General features: G+C 36.7%; 3 protein-coding genes across 3 annotated transcripts; 2 read left to right on the top strand and 1 right to left on the bottom strand.

Annotated features, from left to right (window-relative positions):
• Nucleotides 1-1,414: 1,414 nt before the first annotated feature.
• Nucleotides 1,415-9,169, top strand: LOC140779569 (ATP-dependent 6-phosphofructokinase 5, chloroplastic-like). Its single transcript, XM_073124691.1, has 14 exons — nt 1,415-1,596; nt 1,978-2,336; nt 2,486-2,567; nt 3,095-3,168; nt 3,424-3,535; nt 4,534-4,629; nt 4,718-4,819; nt 4,941-5,015; nt 5,234-5,374; nt 5,496-5,612; nt 5,687-5,791; nt 6,829-6,909; nt 8,169-8,297; nt 8,639-9,169. The coding sequence occupies exons 2-14, from the start codon at nt 2,029-2,031 to the stop codon at nt 8,804-8,806; spliced, it is 1,590 nt and encodes a 529-aa protein (XP_072980792.1). The 5' UTR covers nt 1,415-1,596; nt 1,978-2,028; the 3' UTR covers nt 8,807-9,169.
• Nucleotides 9,170-10,230: 1,061 nt separating this feature from the next.
• LOC140778620 (probable methyltransferase PMT2) lies at nt 10,231-14,203 on the bottom strand. Its single transcript, XM_073123423.1, has 7 exons — nt 13,978-14,203; nt 12,774-13,425; nt 12,404-12,614; nt 12,001-12,295; nt 11,315-11,704; nt 10,937-11,014; nt 10,231-10,754 (listed from the first exon to the last, which is right to left on the bottom strand). The coding sequence occupies exons 2-7, from the start codon at nt 13,416-13,418 to the stop codon at nt 10,526-10,528; spliced, it is 1,848 nt and encodes a 615-aa protein (XP_072979524.1). The 5' UTR covers nt 13,419-13,425; nt 13,978-14,203; the 3' UTR covers nt 10,231-10,525.
• A 1,736-nt stretch (nt 14,204-15,939) lies between these two features.
• LOC140777877 (pentatricopeptide repeat-containing protein At1g06140, mitochondrial-like) lies at nt 15,940-20,378 on the top strand. The gene is made up of 2 exons (XM_073122279.1): nt 15,940-18,394; nt 20,204-20,378. The coding sequence occupies exon 1, from the start codon at nt 15,944-15,946 to the stop codon at nt 17,996-17,998; it is 2,055 nt and encodes a 684-aa protein (XP_072978380.1). The 5' UTR covers nt 15,940-15,943; the 3' UTR covers nt 17,999-18,394; nt 20,204-20,378.
• The last annotated feature ends 468 nt before the right edge of the window (nt 20,379-20,846 follow it).

The following is a 20,846-nucleotide window of genomic DNA, read 5'->3' as shown; positions in this document are numbered from 1 at the left end:
GCTCAGCTAAATATTGCTTATGTTTCCAAAACAAAAAAAATGGAATAATAACATACATAATAAGGACATTTTTTTATATTATAATAATTTAGAAATCTATTACTCTCTTTCGAGCGTCACAGATGCTCGTTTACTTCTTTTGGCAGGAGGGGAGAGGTTCTTCTCCTCCTTCATATTTTCTTTTTTTTTTAATCACCCTCTTAATTTTATAGAAGCAAATAAGTGATTTTTTGAATACTATATATGCAAAAAAACACTACCCTTAATTAATTTAAAGCCGAAATAACAGAAATAGACATCTATTTCTCCGCTCCTGCTGAAGGTGAGTTCACAGGAGGTGGCCATACTCACCTGTCTCCGAGATGGCCAACCAAACCGCCGGGTGAGCGACGTGCGTCACCAACGATCATAAATACACCCGCCTTTTTAGTCAATGAATGCAGTCGCATGACACGTGTGCATAGATTAAGATCCGGAAGGGTAGGGGCAGGCAACTCTCGAGAACGAGGGTATTTATATCTAGGGTTAATCATGTCTATACTCCTCAATTATATGTGGTTTTAGGATGACCCTCTAAACTTATTGTCAAAAAAAATTGGACCAAACATCTTATATTACATTTATATCAGACATAATTAATCTTAAAATAATCTTAAAAATAGAACTTTAATTTGAATATTTCAATTAAAATAGAATAAAAAGATATATATTGATATAATTAAAATTTTTGTAACTTCACTGTCACTAACTTCTGCTCCCATATTTCTCCTCTCGGTTTCATTATTTTGAGACGTAGCTTTAACAAACTCGTTCGCAAACCTTGAGTTTCCACCTGCAGCTATCTGGGAGGATGGAACGACTCCAATGGCTCGATCACAGGTGGTGAAGGTGACGACAAAGTTGACGGTTGCTTAAATTTGTTTTTAAAAAGACTCGACTAATCCTATTTTATTTTGTTAGCTAAATCGATGATCTCATTTACTCATTAGGGGTATAATTATTATTATATATTTTTTGTTATTATCGTTACTTATTTTATTTTGACTCAAAGTTTGAAAAAGACATTAAAAAAAATTGAAGGGTATCCTAGGTATAATTTAGGGGTGTAAACGTAATTAATCTATTGGTCAACCTAACCCCGAATATTGGACTCTGTGAAACAGTCAAAGTCCAGCGTTTGCGTTTACGACCCTCAAAAATTATATATCCCTCAGAAGCTTTGTATTTCGCAATATAAACATACAAATAAGAAGAGTTTCATGCGTATAAAGCAAAAAAGCCGCCGAAGGCGGTAAGATGACCGCCGACGAGTCAAACCATAACGCTCTATTTCGTGCTCGATGACGTAAGCGAGGCGGCCTTTCCTCTCATTTCCTCTCCTCTCGTTCCCTTTTCCATTTTTCTCCTTTTCCTTCCCTCCGTGTTTAAAAAGAGGCGGAGATTACAAAAAAGAAAGAAAAATAAGAGAAAATATAAACTAAGAAGGCGGAGAAAAAGAGGGGAGAGCGAAGGCGAATTCAAGTCAAAGGGGGTCTCTCCTCTCTCTCTCTCTCTCGTCGATCGATTCAAATCTTCCGATCTCCAATCAAATTCAAGGTAATAATCTAATTTATTATCCCAATGTCTGCGAGGAAGGAGGTTGGTGGAGGAGTGATTGGTAGGTGGAAGATTTGATCCTCGATCTTTTGAAAATTAGAAGTTCCCAGATGTCGATATCATGTTATTTTGTTAGGTTTTGGTTTTGATCAACAGGTTTTTGTTTCTATCTTCTTCTTCTTTTCCTTAATATTGGTATTTTGTGATTCCTTGATTGTTGGAGATGCCTCGTATGATCCGATTTGGGTTGGAATATATTTGATTGACCGGATATGACTAATTAAAAATTTGCTTCTTTCCTTTTGTTGTCAGATTTTGTCGAAAAAGCTCCAATCAGTGTAAATAAGGGTATTTTAATTTTTTTTTCCCTATACCGTGCAGGTTTCTTGTGTTTGGCTTTCTTCATCACATAGCTATACGAGAATCTGGATAATGGCTTTCGCATTATCAGTTAATCATGTCGCCTGTATTAGTTCGCGGCAATATGGGTTGCAGTTGGACGGGCATGTACCTTTTTGCAGCATAGATTATTCAAACATTAGAAGGCTTGAGAAGGGGAAAAGAATTGGATCACCGCTTATGGTTGTAAGAGCTGTTGCTGTTAATTCAGACATAGACTTTAAAGATCCAGACTGGAAAAAGCACTTCCAAGAAGATTTTGATGAGCGCTTTAATTTGCCGCACTTGAGGGATATTCTCGATATGAAGCCAAGACCAACTACATTCTCTCTCAAGAGCAGGTAAGTTACTCTTTACTTATCTTTGTATTACGCCTTTATTTCCTTAGCATTTTACCAAGTCCTAATTTGGAGTTAGGCTGCCACTGATTGAGGCATGTCTGTTGGGCAATATTTAATTCATTCAACATAATGTTATTTGGCTATGACAGAATTCCTGTTGAAGATGGTAATGGTGCACTGGGTGATGCGTGGAACGGCTATGTGGATGATGATGATAGAGCACTTCTAAAGGTCTGCATTTATTCATATATAACTAGTTCAATCAGTCATCTTAATTTGTTGGATGATGTTCTGAAATCTGAATTAGATATGTTGTAAATGCTGTAAGCATTCTTGCCTGTCTGCTTTTATTTATGTGAATGGTACAAGCTGCCTTAGCATCTGTTTTCATCTGGAATAAAGTTCTATGCATTTCTTTTATTTATTTCAATACTTGTGAGATAAAAATGCATATATAGGATGGGTAACATATAGAGTTGAAAGTTGATGTATCTTAAGCTTTTGGCCTGGAAGAGTGGATTGGTACTTGGCATCAATTTTCAGAAAATGAGTGATGGTATTTTTGAGTTCATTTTTTTCATCCTACTAAATGATATTGAAGTAATGTATTTATGTCCTTGTAATTGATCTACTCTTCACTATGAGTTTTTGACACCTTTTTTAAGTTTTGAAAAACTTTGGGATGCTTCACCTCTCAAAATGTGCATCTCCTCGTGTTTAAGCCTAAATCTTTATTGAATAGGTATTGTTTCTTTCAGGTTATAAAGTTTGCCTCACCGACTTCTGCTGGAGCTGAGTGCATTGATCCTGATTGCAGCTGGGTTGAGCAATGGTATTCACATTGTGAACTTATACAATGTCGGAACATCAATTCTTCTCTTATGATGCATGAATTGCTCGTGTGAAATGTCCTGTCTCTTTTGGCTATCTGAATTTCAGAGGCATCTTGCTTGAGAGTTTCCTAGTCCCCTTTTTTTACTACTCTAGTGTTGCTCGTTGAAGTAATTATTCTGGTATAATGACATATTAATGATATGTTACTACATTCCTTTCTATTCTATTAAATTTATGTTTTATCTTGCTCCAGGGTGCACCGAGCTGGGCCACGTAAGCAAATATACTATGAACCTAGACATGTTAAAGCTGCCATTGTCACTTGTGGTGGACTGTGTCCTGGTCTCAATGATGTTATTAGACAGGTCAGTTGGCACTTTTCTCAGCTCACTTAGTCCAAGTATAAAATCTTCAATTGCATAATTGCATATTTTTCCTGCTGATTCGGCTATTCCACTACAGAGCCAGTTGCTATAAGCATCTGTATAGTTTAGCATTTCCTTTTTTAACTGGGTCAGGAAATGGAAGGCTTGACATAATCTTAGTTTCCAACATGGAACTTCTGTCTGCCTCTCTCTTCTCCAATCATATGAGAGAGTTCAACTCACTTCACTTTTGAGTAGAAAGATGCTCCATGGAGATCAGTTTGTGAAGGCAAATTTACTAGTTTTGATGATTAGGATGGAATCAGAATCAGAGTCTACTCCTGCGAAATGGTCTTTGACAACCACTATCGTGGACAATCTTTACCTTATGTCAAGAAAATCTGCTAGAGAGCGGTTTCTGGGTAAAGCACTGGTTACCAGCAGTCATTATTGTCCTCTATGACCAAAAGCCATGTTGATGACCTTATCTAGGGCATCTTAAATTATGCACCAATATGCATCGTTTGTTGTGAATACTAAAAAGTATCACTATGAGCAGAGGAGCATTATTTTTATGTACTGCTAAAAGTGCCATTGCTTCTGAACTTTATACTTGAGCTACTTCTGCAAAGGTTGAATGTCACTTATTAATGTTGCAGCTCTGAGCTTTCAAACTAATATAGGCAGCATTGCATCAAGGCAACGGCTTGTTTGTGTAATTCAAAATCTAACATTCTGCTCTTTTAGCAATACAGTTCTAGCATCTGCCTAGTTGCTAACTGTATTTTTGATAACCTATCTCTTTGATCATGTATGTAATTTCTTGATCAAATTTTACACTCTGGTTGTAATGTGATTCAAATGCATGTAAATAAATGCAGAAATTATACGTACACAGATAGGTACATATATGCATCTGTCTTCTTTTTATCATTCTTATTCAAGGTTCCTCTTCATGGGATTCATAATGATACTGGCTTACACACTTGTGCTTGCAGATTGTGCTCACCCTTGAAAAATATGGGGTTAAAAATATTGTTGGAATCCCATATGGTTACCGTGGTTTTAATGATGAGAGTTTGTCAGAAATACCGGTAGGAACCACACTTAGCATGGGAATGTTCATCAGAATCACTCAATTGTATGTGTGTGTATTTTGAGATTATCATTTTTTTCTTGCAGCTTTCTCGTGAAGTTGTCCAAAACATAAATCTTGCTGGTGGGAGCTTGTTGGGAGTTTCTCGTGGAGGGGGAACTGTTAATGAGATCGTAGATAGCATTCAGGTATATATCTTAATGTCCCTGCCAGTCTGCAGGTGACATGGGCAACACTTCATGGCCATCTTGGCAACATTATTTGAGTTCAATATATGGTCAAATAACCAGGACTAATTCTGCATTTCAGGCTAGGAAAATTGATATGCTTTTTATACTGGGTGGAAATGGCACACATGCAGGGGCTAACGAAATACACAATGAGGTAATTCTAACTTTTTAAGTTTATTGGATTAAGTAGAATTAAAAGTTTCTTGAAATCATGCTTAGCATATATATCTTCATCTTGCATCTATCTCTTATTCTTCTTTACCACAAGTAGGTGTTCAATCAAACCATCTCTGCTTAATAATCTAAATGAGATTATTCAGGACTTGATGCTTAAATACTTGCATGCTTATATCTAGCCTTTGCTGAACGCAGTGCCGCAAGAGAAAAATCAAAGTGTCAGTGGTCTGCGTGCCAAAAACCATTGATAATGACATACTATTGATGGACAAGACATTTGGTTTTGATACTGCTGTAGAAGCAGCTCAACGAGCGATCAATTCCGCATATATTGAGGTAAGAGATCTTTGTAATTTTCAGCTGGCGCTTGCATAACTCTAATTTATGTACAAGTTAAAGAATGTGTTAGCCACTTCACTATTTTCTTATGATTTGATTTGTTTGCTGCTGATTTTAGGCACGTAGTGCATACCATGGCATTGGACTGGTCAAGTTGATGGGAAGAAGCAGCGGGTTCATTGCAATGCATGCATCACTTTCAAGTGGTCAGATAGATGTCTGTTTGATTCCTGAGGTATAAAATAATCACGTCCATCTTCCCATTCTCCTCAGTGCTATTGATTCTAATTGGATAATATCCAAATGAAGGTACCTTTTACTCTGGAGGGACCAAATGGAGTCTTACGACACCTTGAGCATTTGATAGAAACTAAAGGATCAGCTATGGTTTGTGTTGCTGAAGGAGCAGGACAAGTAAGTTTAGGACCTGTTAACCATTAGGTTTATAACAAGAAAATGAATTTTACTATACAAATTTGGCAACACTAGAACCTTTGGGGTGCGTCTGGTTAAAAAATATGAAGATAAGATTATATTAGTTATCTCGTAGGCCCCCATAAATTTTGATGTTTGGTGCGAAATTAATAGGCGGGATTAGAAGTCTGGGTATGATGTCCATCTCCCAAAAGAGGTCCCAAGTGGAGGGATAAAGACATTATTACTATATTGCCCCTATATAAAAAATGATAAATTTTGATGCATAAATAACAAATTAACAATCTTAATTACTCAAATTTTATTTTTATTTTTTTGATCTTCTTATTAGTATTTTATATTATTTATTTATTTAAAGTATTGCTATATTGAAAAGCTTTACATTTTTTATTAAACAGTTTTATATTAACTCATTCTATTAATTTGTATTACTTTTAGTTTTAATTCTGATTATTTTGAATTAAACATGATAAATTTGATAATAACATAATATAATTTAATGATATTTAATGGTATAGTTTAAGTTAAAATAGTAATTAACGTTATTAATTTTTTTTATCAAGGATAATAATGTAATTTTGTTTATCCCATACATAATCTTATATAAACCTGACAGTAAACTAAAATTGTAACATGAGATCGATAATCTCTTGGGGTAAGACTTGATGTCTTATTTCCTCTCATCCAATCCTACAATCAAACACGTTCTTGGTGAGCAACAACCTTTCTTGGATTTTTGAGGTCTGTGTTAGAAACATTCAAAACCTCATATATTCAGCCTTTTCCTATCAGAAACTATATCAAACTTCTAAATCTAAGCTCATACACGTTTTGAATGTCTTCCACTTTGACATGTGGGGTTTTCAGCCAAAATTTCATGCATGGCTTATTTGGATTTATGATTTTCCTTCTGTATGATTTATCGAGAGTGCTTCTGTGGTATACTGATAAACTTTTTAGTAGTTCTCTGCATAATTCCCTTGACCCATTTGGACTGACACTATTGCTTTTGTCAGGAATTGCTACAAAAGTCAAATGCAACAGATGCATCAGGAAACACAATTCTTAGTGATATAGGGGTGCACATTCAGCAGCAGGTTCATATCTCATTTTCTCTGACCTTCTTTCAATTAGTTATGTTCATGGTTGCCTGATCTAGAGAAAGGAAAATTGCCAAAAAAAGTTCTATGATTGAAATTCATACTTAGAATTGAATTATTCAGTGTGATGTGTTAGAGCTGATGCAGGCACACTGAACTATTGCCTAGGCTATATATATATTTCTATCCATTGAACAATGAAAATATCAACTGAGTTGTCCTCTCACTCTCTATAAAGCTGTCTTTTATTATCAAATTAATATGGTTGATTTAGAAGGATTCCTATTGTCCTGTTAAGACTGCCTATGAAATGCTTTCTCCTTGTAATCATATTAACCATAATTTTGCATAAGCATAACAAATCATAACCATCTCATTGACGGGGCTAAAAGATTTCATATCACTTCTTACGCCATGTAATATACAAAAAACTTCAACATATTGGAACTGTTGTCATACTAAACTTCCATATCATTACTTTTTCTTTAGGTTCTATGTAACTTTACATACAAGTTTTCATTTCATAGGAGTTCACCAGAATTTTGTGCTCGAAACATATGATTAAAGAAGTATCTGTGCTAAATTCTAATCTTTGTTTATGGACATTCCGCAAACCATCAGTCATCGACCTCTATAGATGTTTCACTAAGAATCAGAATTGTTTTGCAGTTCATGAATAAAATATTCTAATGAGAAAATACATGCAGAAATTGCAGCGAGTTACCTAAATAACGGTAAGGCACTAGAGCATGAGCTCCTGCCAATGTTGGGTTTGAGGAAGCAAGAGGTGCTCAGTCTTACCTTTGTGACCATAGATGCTGTTATTAGTGACTTGAAGGTGTGCAACCAATGAGTAGGGGCTAGCTTTAACTACCATGGACTACTTATTGATGTATTTGTAAATCATGAGTAGATGGCGCAAAAGACTATTATCTCAATTATCTTGATATTCAAGATGATAAAATTTGTCCTGTGGATCAAATGAGGGATCACAACTTCTATTTCCATCAAGCACATTGTATTGCTATTGCTGCAATTTTTCTTGCAGCATTTTCTTTTCAAGATGCATAATGCATGACCTATATGCAGTTCTTTTCTATATTAGCAGTTTGTTTCTATTTAGTTTGTCCGCCATGTTCTCACCTGCTCTTCTTGTTCTATATCACACATGAAGATGCAACCATTTCTACAATTACTTTCTGATTTCCTACAATTTAGCGGCCATATGTTGACAGAAGTTTATAATTTGGTGGCAGATCAAAAGACATTTCAAGGGAATAGGAATTCCCGCTGATGTAAAGTACATTGATCCCACCTATATGGTCCGAGCAGTCCGGGCCAATGCATCTGATGCAATTCTCTGCACTGTACTTGGACAGAATGCTGTAAGAATCTTTTTGCATATGTATTCCATAGCAAATACATATAAGAAAACTTAAATGTGTGCTTTTGAGAATGATGCAGCTGAGGATATAATATGAAACTCACATTTTCTGCCTTCATAAAATTTATCAAAATTTAGTGTTAATTCTTAGGAAACTCAATTGAAGTAGAGCATCTTTGATGGCATGCATTTCTTTTATTTTTGTGCTTTTATTAATTCTTCTGTATGGATACTTCCAGCCTGACTTTCAGGGCTTTTTCTGATTAAAGATTTTTTGCATCAGTATGTTCAAATTTTAGCGTACTTAAGCCCTTTTGAGCTATGATCTTATACACTATGCAGGTACACGGTGCTTTCGCGGGGTTCAGTGGCATCACAACAGGCGTATGCAACACACACAATGTCTACCTACCGATTCCAGAAGTTATTAGATCTCCTAGGTTCGTCGACCCTAACAGTCGGATGTGGCACCGGTGTTTGACTTCCACTGGCCAACCTGACTTCCACTGATACCGTTGGAAAAAGCCATCCACCTTTTAGGATTTCACTAGTATCTAGATTAAGTGTTCTTGCCTCTGCTTCTCCTCTTGGCAGTATTATTTATTCAGGTCGCCGGCATGGCGGTATTTTCTACATTTTGAGTAATCACAACTACGCGAGATGGAAGATTCGAAATAAGGGTCTCATCCGTACATCATTTTTTTGTACGTAATTGCTTTCGTTTTCAAATAAAGATCCTAAGTGTGGGGAGTCTGCTGAAGGGATACATTATTGTTTTGGCAGCGTGTAGTGATAATACATGGAAATGCACTATCTATAGCTGATAATAAATTATATCATTCTAATATAAATGACTCTTCAGATTTTCAGCTAGTTATTATATCAGTTATTTTTTGTTTCTCGTCTGGTATGTGGTAAGCTTTAGAGTTATTAGCCCGTCTGAGGCATTTGACAAGCTAGAACTTGAATTGCTATTTCCTCATAGACCACCAGCTGCAGTATCCAGAATATACTTAAAACAATTCTATTTAGTTAATAGAACTCGTCACATCAGACGAATCCATGTAGTTAACCGTGCTTTCCCTATAGCTAGCTAGCTATAACCGGAAAGGGTGGTTGTATCGTTGAACTGGACCAGGTGTTCGGAACCGGTCAACCTTGCTGCCCAATTGGTTTTGTAACAAATTGGCCATGTCAACTATATATTAATTTTAATATTTAATTATTCTATTTTATATTTTATATTCTAATAATATTTTAGTCTTAAAATATTAAAAATATTTAGTATGTTATGTTTAAATTATTTTTTTGTATGTACGCTTAAATTTTTTTCTTATTTACTTGTATGTCTATCTAATATATATATATTAATTAGAATAAACTATTATTTAAAATTAAACAATATAAAAGATAAAAATATTCTTATTCTTATTTTTAAGTCTCTTAGTTAGTAATATTTTTATCATTTCATATTAAATAGTTTAACTTAAAAATAATCATAAAGGCATCTATATAAAATTATTTTGAGGGACATATAATTATACTACTTTTATAAATATTTATTTATTTATTTTTAGAATTATTTAAATCTATTTATATATTAGGTAAATATTTTAAAAAAATTAATAATTCGACCGGATAAATTTGTCAGAAATAAACTAATAACTTAGTGACCTAACTCCAGATTAGGTCGATCCGATTTGATCACTATATTTTTCCCTTTCAGCTGAGAGAGCATAGATTACAAAATATTTCAGCTAATAAAATCCAATTGTAGCTCAACCAACTATTTAAAGGAAAAATTCTGGCATTAAATCAGATGAATCCACCTAGTTAACTGTGTATTTCCCTTTCAGATCACACATATATATATATATAGAGAGAGAGAGAGAGAGAGCATATAATACAAAATATTTCAACTAAGAAAATCCAACTGTAGCTCAACCAATAATTTGATAGGAGAATCGCAGGCCTAGTAAACAAACAAAGGCAAAAAGAAAGCACCAACCACAAAGCAATAAATATAAATATTAAGCTAAGGCCTACCAAATTACTATGCATCAAAAGATGCCATAAATAACTCTACCCAACGTTTCGTGCTTACTTGTGGAGAAAAAGAGAAAGAGAAAAACGGAACCATCCTAAGTCGATCACAGCTTTGCTGTAAATCGACTGTCCCTAACCAGAATGGCAGGGAAACTGATGCTTCTCTTGGGTGCAGCTCTGCTTTCATTCTTCGCTACTCTTGCTTCCGCCAACCCAGTACTGTTTGACAGCATACAGTATCTTCTCAGGCACGAGAGGTCCATCCTCGTGATCCGTCATCTTTGTGATCCATCTCATGCCGCTGGCCATCGTCTTCACCTTTATCAGGACGTCAACGCTATCACGGAAGATAACTGCACCTTCTGGACGCAGAATACGGTCCATCTCTAGGAGAATATCTTCGATTTTGCACCTGTTTCAATTGAATAACATATATGAGCAAAGAAGATAAAGGTGGGGGACGTTCTGAATAGGTTTCTTTTAATTTTATCCAGCAATATGTAAACATCTCATCCACATGACCGTAAGAAGAGCATCTTTGTGCTAAGAATTTCAACACAAACTACACAACTGTCAGATCCTACATTAACTTACTTGTCCTGGTACAAGCTGAAAACGCCATTGGCATGTATAAGATCATAAGTCCTCGGGTATGTGGAGAATGCCTCACACCTAAACCAAGAAACAGCACGTTAATATTGAAGATTCTTACAAGTAAAATATGCATGCACCTCAAATAGTTACTCAAGTTATGATCGTTCATCGTATTAGATGGGACAAATGGTTGCCAAACAATCAAAGCATCCAAAAAGGTAAAACAAATGTGTCTAATGCAGATAACACTATAACAGTACTTCAGGGAAGCTGATTAAATGAAACAAACAAAATGAAAAAAATCCACCACAGAGGTGAAGCAAACTAACACTTTTAGAAGATATCAGATAAACTTTGTGCAAGGCGACAAACACATACCAGTCATGATAGATTCCTATTAATCCTCGCTCGTATATGGCACCCAAAGAGGAAATCTCAGCAATAGTAGGCACAACGTTCATGACCCACAATTTTGGCGACTCGATTGCTGCTGCAAAACTACCCACACCTGCATTCATATCCATTATATTGCGATATCTTCCAGTGTCGAGAAACTTATTGATTTTCTTGTAAGCTTTAACATGCTTTTGCCACAATCTGTTGTCTTCTTGATATGACTCAATGGTGAAACCAGGAACAGAACTGCTGGCTATCCTAGGAGGTACAGCAGTTAACCTCTTTGGGAATGGGCTCAGCTGACCTCCAGCAACCTCTTCAGGACTACTAACCTCAGGGTAATGGTTAACACAGGCCTCCATTTTCTTGTACCTAAAGTAACCAGAAGGAACGAGAAAATTAGAGACCGAAGCAAAATCTGCATTAGTGTAGTAAGAAAAGCAGTTCACTTATTGCATAAAAGAACTTATCAACTTTAAGGAAATGCTGATGCTAACTCACAATGAACAGAGAAACTCCTGAGTAATTGCTTTATGATCTCATATATTTACAGGTACTCTAAAATTTGACATGTTATCTTCCATTTATCTCACATAACTGCTCTCACCTATATGATAAATCTAATCTAATAGAAAGTACAAATTCCAAATTAATGATATATTTTTTACCAGACGTCATCAGCATTTTTTGATTCACACATATTGACTCGAGGCTCATCTTGCCTCCCAGGACAGGAATCAGCATTTATTCTCTTTCTCCATATGGCAATTTCACCAATCTCAGTGATCTTTTCCCAGCAAAGAAGTTCAGCAAATTCTTCTATTTTTCTTTGTTCCTCCTCTAGATCCTCTTTTGTACGTTGCCATCCCTTGTAGTTAATCTTCCAGTTGATGGGAGGACCTGAAAGCACCCAATAACCACCAGGCCTGAGAACCCTATCAACTTCCATCATGTACATTCCATCTGCAAATAGAAAACACCATTAGTAGAGGAAAGGATCATTATTAAAGTCTAAGCCCACTCAAATTTGTTTCCTCTTCTTCCTTTTATTCTTTAGAAATGCATACTCACCATTTGCACCCCATGGAATCAAACATCTCGAACAGTGAGCCATATCAAAGGCTCGTGATGGGTATGGAAGCTTTATGGATCCAAGTACACCAATCACTGCAGGCACACCTCTTTCAAGTGCAAATTGTACTTGTGCCTCGTGAGAGTCTCTTGGTGCAAATGACATGGCTAAGACATTCCTCTTCAACAGATAAGCACCCCAACTTGCAACCTGAAATTAATAAATGAAATAAAAGATATCAAAAAAGAGAGAGATGTTCCTAACTTTCTCCTACATTAAAATAAATTAATACAATGAAACAGTGATTATTCATTAAGAAGAACTGGTTAAGATGAAATTAGGTAGACATAATGGGCATACTTCACTTACCCCACAACCAGTGTCTAATGCAGTCCTCACTGTTCCGTTAGCAATTGGGATAACAGATGCAAGCTGGTCTATATACTTGTCTGCCCCTTGAGGAAACTGCGTTCCACCACCAGGAAACCTGAAAACATTGCCTTCGAATTGAACCCAGTTCTGAATGGCCTTCTCTACAGTCAAGCTCTTGTAAGGTACATTTGCATAGGGAACATAGTCACGGCTCTTAGGCCATGGAAAGGGAGCCACATATCCCTTTGGTGCAGGTATAAGACAGTAAAGCTTCTCACCATCCGGTGGACAGTGCCTCTCCCTATAGACCATGTTATTTCTTGGGAAGGTCATCGCACGCTTCTGATCATGGCAAGGAGTGTAATCAGTGTGATGGTCGTCACATGGCTTAAAAGTCTTGGCTTCTGAATCACCAAGCTCGTTACCGACGCCTGATATCCCATGATGAGTCTCAAAATTGAGCTTAGTTGAGACATCGCATTCAGTCTGTTTCGTGATGGCAAGTGCTATGCTATCCCCCTTTCCAAATCCACTCCTCTGCCAGGCACCCAACACATAGAAGAAGCAACAGAGACCAACTAAAATGATTATGGACAAGGAACTTCTAGTTCTGTTATCACCTGAATTCCCTTTTATGGCCATACTTCACCTAAACAAAGTTCTCCACAGCTTTAGTAAATCACACAGCTTCCACTTAGATAAAATCCAGCATTAAGCAATTTGAGAGAAAACAAATGCCTTTACCATTAAAAAAGGAAATGTTATATCTCTTTATACCCAACAAATCAGAGAAAATTACTCAAAATTGAGAACCCAAATCCTAATCCTACGTAGATTTAAACCAGAAAAAGGAAAAGACGAAAGCTTATCCAGCTGAGCTACAACCTTCCACATGGCGGATCCACAAAAAAGGTGGCACATTTGCTACAAAGTTTGAAATTAAGTAAATCAAGCAGGCACTAAAGAGTAGTATCACCTTCCACGAGATCTCGCAAAGCTACCAAATTTGGATACCCTCGACACTCCGTAACATGAAACGTTTTTTTTTTCCCATAAAATATCCCAGATTACCAAAGCAGACGTTAACAACTCGAGAAGATAACAAACTCCAGCCAAAAACCTTAACGGACTTCGGAAATCGAATCGAAGAACAGAAGCTCCGGAGATGGAATGGTAGAAGAAGAAGAAGAAGAAGTCATACCGATCAAGAGATCTCAGATCCACCACCGTCTCCACTATCCGAAGCTTCTCTCTGTCGCATCAATGGGAAGTATAACCCTAGGATGCGAACAAGGGAAGAGGATCGAAGCGGGGATTCGATCGCCTCCTCGTTTGTTTCTTTGTTTATGAGCAGTATAGATTTAGATTGCTTCTACCCTCCCAACTTGGACGCCCTTGTCCTCCTCCTTTTTGAACTATTCGACGCGTCCCCGTGGATGACGGTGTTACCCATGGTGGAATGTATGTACTCATAGTATCCGTATGCGGACATTCCTGGTGGTGACTGTACCGCGGAAGCGATGTCGTCACCACCGGGGAAGTCACCGAGTGTACCGATCACCTCTGTTGGCTTGAACAGGAATCTATATATTGAATATCGTCGGCGGAGTTCAAAACGAATGGAAAAACGACACGTCGTCGTGGAGGTGCTGAAGGCTGAGGACATGGAACAGCGGATACCCACCTGGATCTGCTATTGGTGCTACTACTGGAACACTATTTACTTGGCGAGAAATGGGGTATAGATTAATGGAACGGGAAACGGATTCCGGTGTCATCCACTCCATTATTGACACACCACCTATTTTAAATGCAAGTTTGAGAACATAGATGCTTTTGATGATTTATTATTCCGCACTAAATTCGAGGATCAAACCTTTGCACCAAGATATTTGCAACAACAATAAAAGGATGTAAAGGATCTCGTCTCCAAAGTCCAAATCCAACTGCACGAATTTTAAATCTTTTTTCCTATCAACTATTCTATTGCACCCCCAACTGGTAAATTATGACTCAGTATCACTTAATACTCTTAAAATACAGTATAACACTAAGACCTGCCCCCTCTCTCTATCTCTCTCTCTTCCCCATCTTGGATTCATAGATCTGTGTGTGAAGATTCTTCCAGTGATCTTAATATACTCACTAAATTTGTATTTTAAATTTGGCTAGTCCCATTAAAGAATTATGCCTTCAAGACTCTTAGGTTATTTTTTTTTTAACAACGTAACTAGGAGTAGAAGATTATGATAGTCACGAGATTTTAGTGTAATATTTTTTTTTTCCTTTAGAGCATCTAACGTTGACTCCAAATATGGAGTCAGAAATAAAGTATTTTAAATTATTTAATAGATCATCTTAGTGTTATTATTTTTTAATAAAAAATATATGGTTAGAAAACTCTCATCGAGATCTTTAAAATAAGACTAATATTCAATAGTTTCAGAAGTAATTTTAAATTACTAATTTTTTAATTAAACGTATCGAAATTATATTACACGAAATAAACATCGAAATAAGTATTTTAATTTTTAATATTTACATTGGGAATAATTTTGAGTAATTATATTTTAGGATACATAATTTATTAGACTCATTTTTATAAATAATAAAAAATTTAAAATAACTAAAAAATAATTCAATATTAGACTTATTTTAAAGGTGTTGATGAGACCTTTCCAATGGTATTATTTTTGTTAAAAATTGATTAGTAAAACTAATTATATACTCAGTTTAACTAACTAAATTATTTAATAAAAAATATAAAATTAAAATTATTGAATATAATAATTATTGGATAATTTTGGCATTTTTAAAAAGTTGAAATGACTTTTACGGTGGGGCTCCAAATTTGGAGCCCCATTATTTCTAGCTCTAAATTTGGAGTTAGGTTTAGAACTCCATTGAAACTAAATCGGGCTCCAAATTTTAAATTTGGAGTCTGGTTGGAGTTGCTCTTAAAGTATATATTATTGGATCTTAATTTAGGATTGTAATTTAGTCATATTTTCTTTGCTTCAAGGGAAAAAATATTTTAGACTAATTTTTTTTAAATTTATGGTAATTTACTCTATATGTAATTATATATTAAATGGAAAAGCCAAAATGTAGTTAAATTTTAAAAGCTCCCGGTTTCCACCGATATTAACTAATAATTAATTCGTTTCATGAACTCGGCCATTCAAACCCCGCCCTCATTCCTCCGTCTCCTCTGCCAAGAATTCTCCCTCTTCTCCACGAACCATCTCCTCCAAATCCACTCCCACCTCATCACCACTGGCCTCATCAATCACCAATCCATCCTCTTAAATCTCTTCCACCATTTTGTCTCTAAGCCTTCTCTTCTCGACCATGCCACCCAACTGTTCGACCAAGTGCCGCAACCAGATGCCGCCGCATGGCGCGCCATCATTCGTCGCTATGCTTCGGGAGAGGACCCAACCCGATCCCTTTACTACTTTAGGAATTTGCAGTGGAGAGAGAAAGTTCAATCGCCTTCTCCTTCGCTCGACTCCTTTACATTTGCTTCAGCAATCAAAGCTTGCGGTCGTCTAACGGCGATTAGAGAAGGAAAATCTATTCACTGCAGAGTTCTCAGATGTGGGTCGGAATCGGTTGCCAATGTGTGTAATACTCTAATCCATTTCTACTCAATTTCGGGGTGCTTGGATAGTGGTTGCCACCTATTTGATATAAGCCCTTGCCGAAATATTGTTACTGTTAATTGTTTGCTCTCTGGGTTCTTAAAAAGGCACCATTTTCATAAGGCTGTCAACTTATTTAATCAATTATTGGATAGTTCTACTTCTCTCGGTGAACAAGTTAGACCAAATGGGGTTACTTTAATGATTTTAATCAGTGGTTGCACTGAGTCAGGGGATTTGTATTTTGGGAAGTCGGTTCACGCATATTACTGCAAATTTATGGGGTGTTCTGGGGTTCCGGTGGATAATTCTCTTATTGATATGTATGCCTCATTTGGTTGTATTGATGACGCAGAGATTTTGTTTCATTGCATGCCTGAAAAGGACTTGGTGTCTTGGAACAGCTTGATCGATGGATATGTAAAGAATGGTAAAGCTGATAAAGCTATATCCTTGTTTGAAGAAATGAGAAGTAGAGGTCTAGAGGGTGATAAGGCGACTTTAGTTAGTTTGATTTCTGCTTGTATTCAGAGCAAAAATCTTCACGTAGGGAAGTGGGTCCATGCTCATGTTAGGAGAAGAGGAAACAGTATTCCTATTCCTTTAGCAACAGCTTTGATCAACATGTACTCCAAATGTGGCTTGCTGGAAATTGCTCGTGAAATTTTCAACGAGATGTCTTTTAGAAATATTGTATCATGGAATTCAATGATTTTGGCATATGTAGAAAACAGGCTTTTTGATGAGGCACTGAATCTGTTTGAGCAGCTTCAAATAGAAAACCTAACTCCAGATGATGTCACAATGCTAGCGTTGATTTCTGCTTGCCAAAATATAGGATCCTTGGACCTTGGTGATCGAATTTTTTCTTACATCCAAAGAAGTGGTCTTGAGAGGAATACTGTGCTGTGTAATTCTGTGATTGACATGTATGCAAAATTTGGGTGCATTGATAAAGCTAGGCACATATTCAATGAGATGCCTGAGAGAGATGTCGTCTCGTGGACTTCAATAATTGTGGGATATGCCAACAACGGCGAAGGCAGGAAAGCTCTGGATCTCTTCCACCAGATGCGGGCAATAGGAATTAAGCCAAATCATATCACATTTGTTGGAGTTTTATCTGCTTGTGATCATGCTGGTCTGGTGGATGATGGGGTAAATATGTACACAATGATGTTTCATGATTATGGTATAAAACCTGAGATTGAGCATTGCGGGTGTATGATTGATATGTTTGCACGTGCTGGTTTGCTAGAGGAAGCCTGCACGTTTGTCGCAGACATGCCTGTTGAACCCAATGCAGTGGTTTGGAGGATGCTTATAGGTGCTTGTAGAGTTCATAGGAAGATCAGTCTTGGGGAAAACATAGTGGATAGACTAATAAAGCTTAAGAGGCTAACTGATCCCGAAGATTCTGTTATTTCTTCTAATACCTTTGCTGAGGCAGAAAGATGGGATGATGTGTTGCTGGCAAGAAAACAGGTTGGAGCTAAGGGATTATGCAGAACACCAGGATTAACTTCAATGATTACGTCAGATTGTTCTAAAGGAATTCTCAGCAACACAGAATTATGAAAAAGGAATTATTTGGTTCTTCTTTTAAGACATCTTCTCTTCTGATATTGGTGTTGACCGATGCTTCGTCTTATTAACATGCCTAAGCTGAAGTGCGAACAAGAACTACATGCATTCAGAGCTCATGTCTAAAGCACCAGGAATTACCTTGCAGCATTTTCATTTTCAGTGATGCGGCAAACTCGATTGAATCCTTCTATAGCACAAGGGTCAGCCTCGGACACCAAAATGTGCTCCTATAACTCTAGAAGAACTGAAATTTTGGTGCAAATATTTGAAGTTCCACTTCAGTTTCGAGGCAAGGTCATTTTGACATTTGTTTATGAACTCAGATATCATTCTCATGTACAACTGAAGCATCACAAACTCATCGAAACAACATCTCCACCAATAAGGGTAATGCTGCATACATTTTGTTTGCTCTAATTCCTTTTTGAAGAAAATACAGCTGCATTAATCTTGGTTCTCCATAATTAGCATTGGAAGGAACTTCACTGTTTAGGATTTTCATGGAGTGATCTGAAATCACGTGTGATCCTTTACTTAATTAGATTATATGCTAACTTTAGAATGAATTGTCATCTGAAGATCTATGTATGATGTCCTTTAAATGTGAAACTGTCTTTTGGTGAATGCTACTTATTTCATCCAGAGAAAGCCTTTGCCACAACTTCTTTTATTAAGGCCAATGGAGTGTCAATCTCCGAAGCTACAACTATATTATATGATCTCCAACCATACTTCATATAATCAGATTTCTGAGGAAAGACAGCTCACTATTATATGATCCTCTTTTCATCATTGCAACTGCAAAATTTGAAACATAGAGATCATATTCATCAATAACTGCTTCCTTAAAAACTTCCTTCTTTAGTTGAGTCCTATTTATCTTTTTATGATTTCTTGCTATGATATTGTTTTTTTGTCCCTCCATTTTTTTTAGTTCTGAGCCATCATGTGCTTTTCCTGTGTTTCTCTTCCTATAATAGCTACATCAGATTTTGTTACTTCTAGAGAAATTAACTATTGGCAATGCTATTTGAACTAGCAATATTTGGAGACTACTTTTGCTCAACCAAGCTTATTGCCTGAAATAGGCAAGCTTGCCCAAAGGCACTTAACACAACCTTTTACTTTGGAGATATAATAGTAAAACGCCTCCAGCTTTAAGAATCTTGTCTGCGAACAAATCATCACAAAATCCCTTGTTTTCCTTTTATTTTCCTTCTTTTCCTTTTATTTCCACTTCCCTTACAAGTTACAACAATGGCAACCTTGACCTCTTCTTACCCACTTAAAAATCTTAATCAAAGATTTAAGTGCCAAAATTTAGAAAAAAGAGAAATCTTCATCCCAATTGTGGCCATACTAGAACTCCTTTATCCTTATAACAATGAACAGTCAAAAAGGATCTGCAGTAAAGAAAAGCAAACATGCATTGATGTATAAATCATGGATATGTCTTTCTTTTGTAAGCTTACTGTGTGGGTGCACAGTGAATAGGCTTAAGTATTTAATGGTAAAAATATTTTCCTAGTGTCATAATATTTTACCCCTTCAGATACCTGAATGAACTTTAAAAAGTCACATCCCCCAATTTTGCTTTTGCTTTAATACAAAAGACAGAGCAAACTCTCAGTAGCAATTGAGTTGTGGTGCTTGGGTTGGACCATTATCAGTCCCACACCTTAAGCCCCATGAGACCCAAGAAGTTTGATAAAGTGAAAAGCATTTGCCTTAAGATTCTTCAAGTTGTATGTGATTATGATTATATTGCTAATTGTAGTGGAGGAGATGGCGAGCATAGGAAAATGTGAAAATTAAAGAGAGGCTGATTAAATGAGTGAAGGGAACAGGAAACTTGATGTGAGTTCTCTTTAAAACTCTGAATAGTTGCTTTGCCTGGGAAGATTCAAAAGCAAAAGGGTGTGTATGTGTGCAAATACAGCAAATAAAAGAGAAAGTAGCTTATTCAACCACTAGCCTGTAATACTGTTAATTGTTACATGCGTATCAGCATATGATTGCTTTATGAAGGGGACTTAAAAGAGAAGGAAGATCACAAAATAGCATAAAGCAAGTATTTGGTGTGTTGGCCCTTTCCCTACATTTTCACTTTTTGTTCTGCTGCCTCCCTAGGACTGTTTCATCTTCCTTCTTTTTAACTGTCATAACCTTCTAAAGCAGCCTCAGATGTTCTTTCAGTTGCTGTCATATGATTGAAGTGAATCTAAGTTCTCCGAGATGCTTTGGGGCCCAGAGCAGCTGAGTTTTTAAATTTTTATGCTTTAGGGATGATCCCGGGATATATTTACCAAGACACAGCATAGAGAAGGATCAAGGTCTGAGATACCACTTCTGGCTTCTACTGAAGGGGCCATGGGTTCCAATACTTGCAGGCTCTTTGTCCTCCTTGTTTGTTTCAGCCTTTTAGCTAGGGATGCAGGAATGTCTCATGGCCTTAGAATAACACATCCAGTATCCACTCTGAGAGCACAGCATGGGTTGGCGGATAACAAGCTGCATATTCCTAACGACATTAACGTCATAGACTTGAACGCCACCAAGAGGTCACCATCAGCATCTTCAGCATTCAGTACTACCCAGATGAGCAAGCGAAGAGTCCGAAGAGGATCGGATCCTATACACAACAAGAGCTGACTCTCCAGTTCTTAGCTGTCCGAAGGCTGAAGAAGATAAATGGCATCATGGTGGCAACAAGAGCTTCTCTGTCTTCCAGAGAAACAACAAGCCCCTTCTTTTCCAAGATTCTTTTTCTTTGCTAATGTGTGTGTTTGTGTCATCAGTTTGTGGGTCCGATCCGTGAACAGGTGATAATAAAAATGGT

This window comes from Typha angustifolia, chromosome 15 (genome assembly GCF_048772165.1).
Source record: "Typha angustifolia cultivar Huaian chromosome 15, ASM4877216v1, whole genome shotgun sequence".
Taxonomy (NCBI): Eukaryota; Viridiplantae; Streptophyta; class Magnoliopsida; order Poales; family Typhaceae; genus Typha; species Typha angustifolia.
Note: the sequence above shows the minus strand (reverse complement) of the source record. Positions and strands in the feature narration are given on the sequence as shown.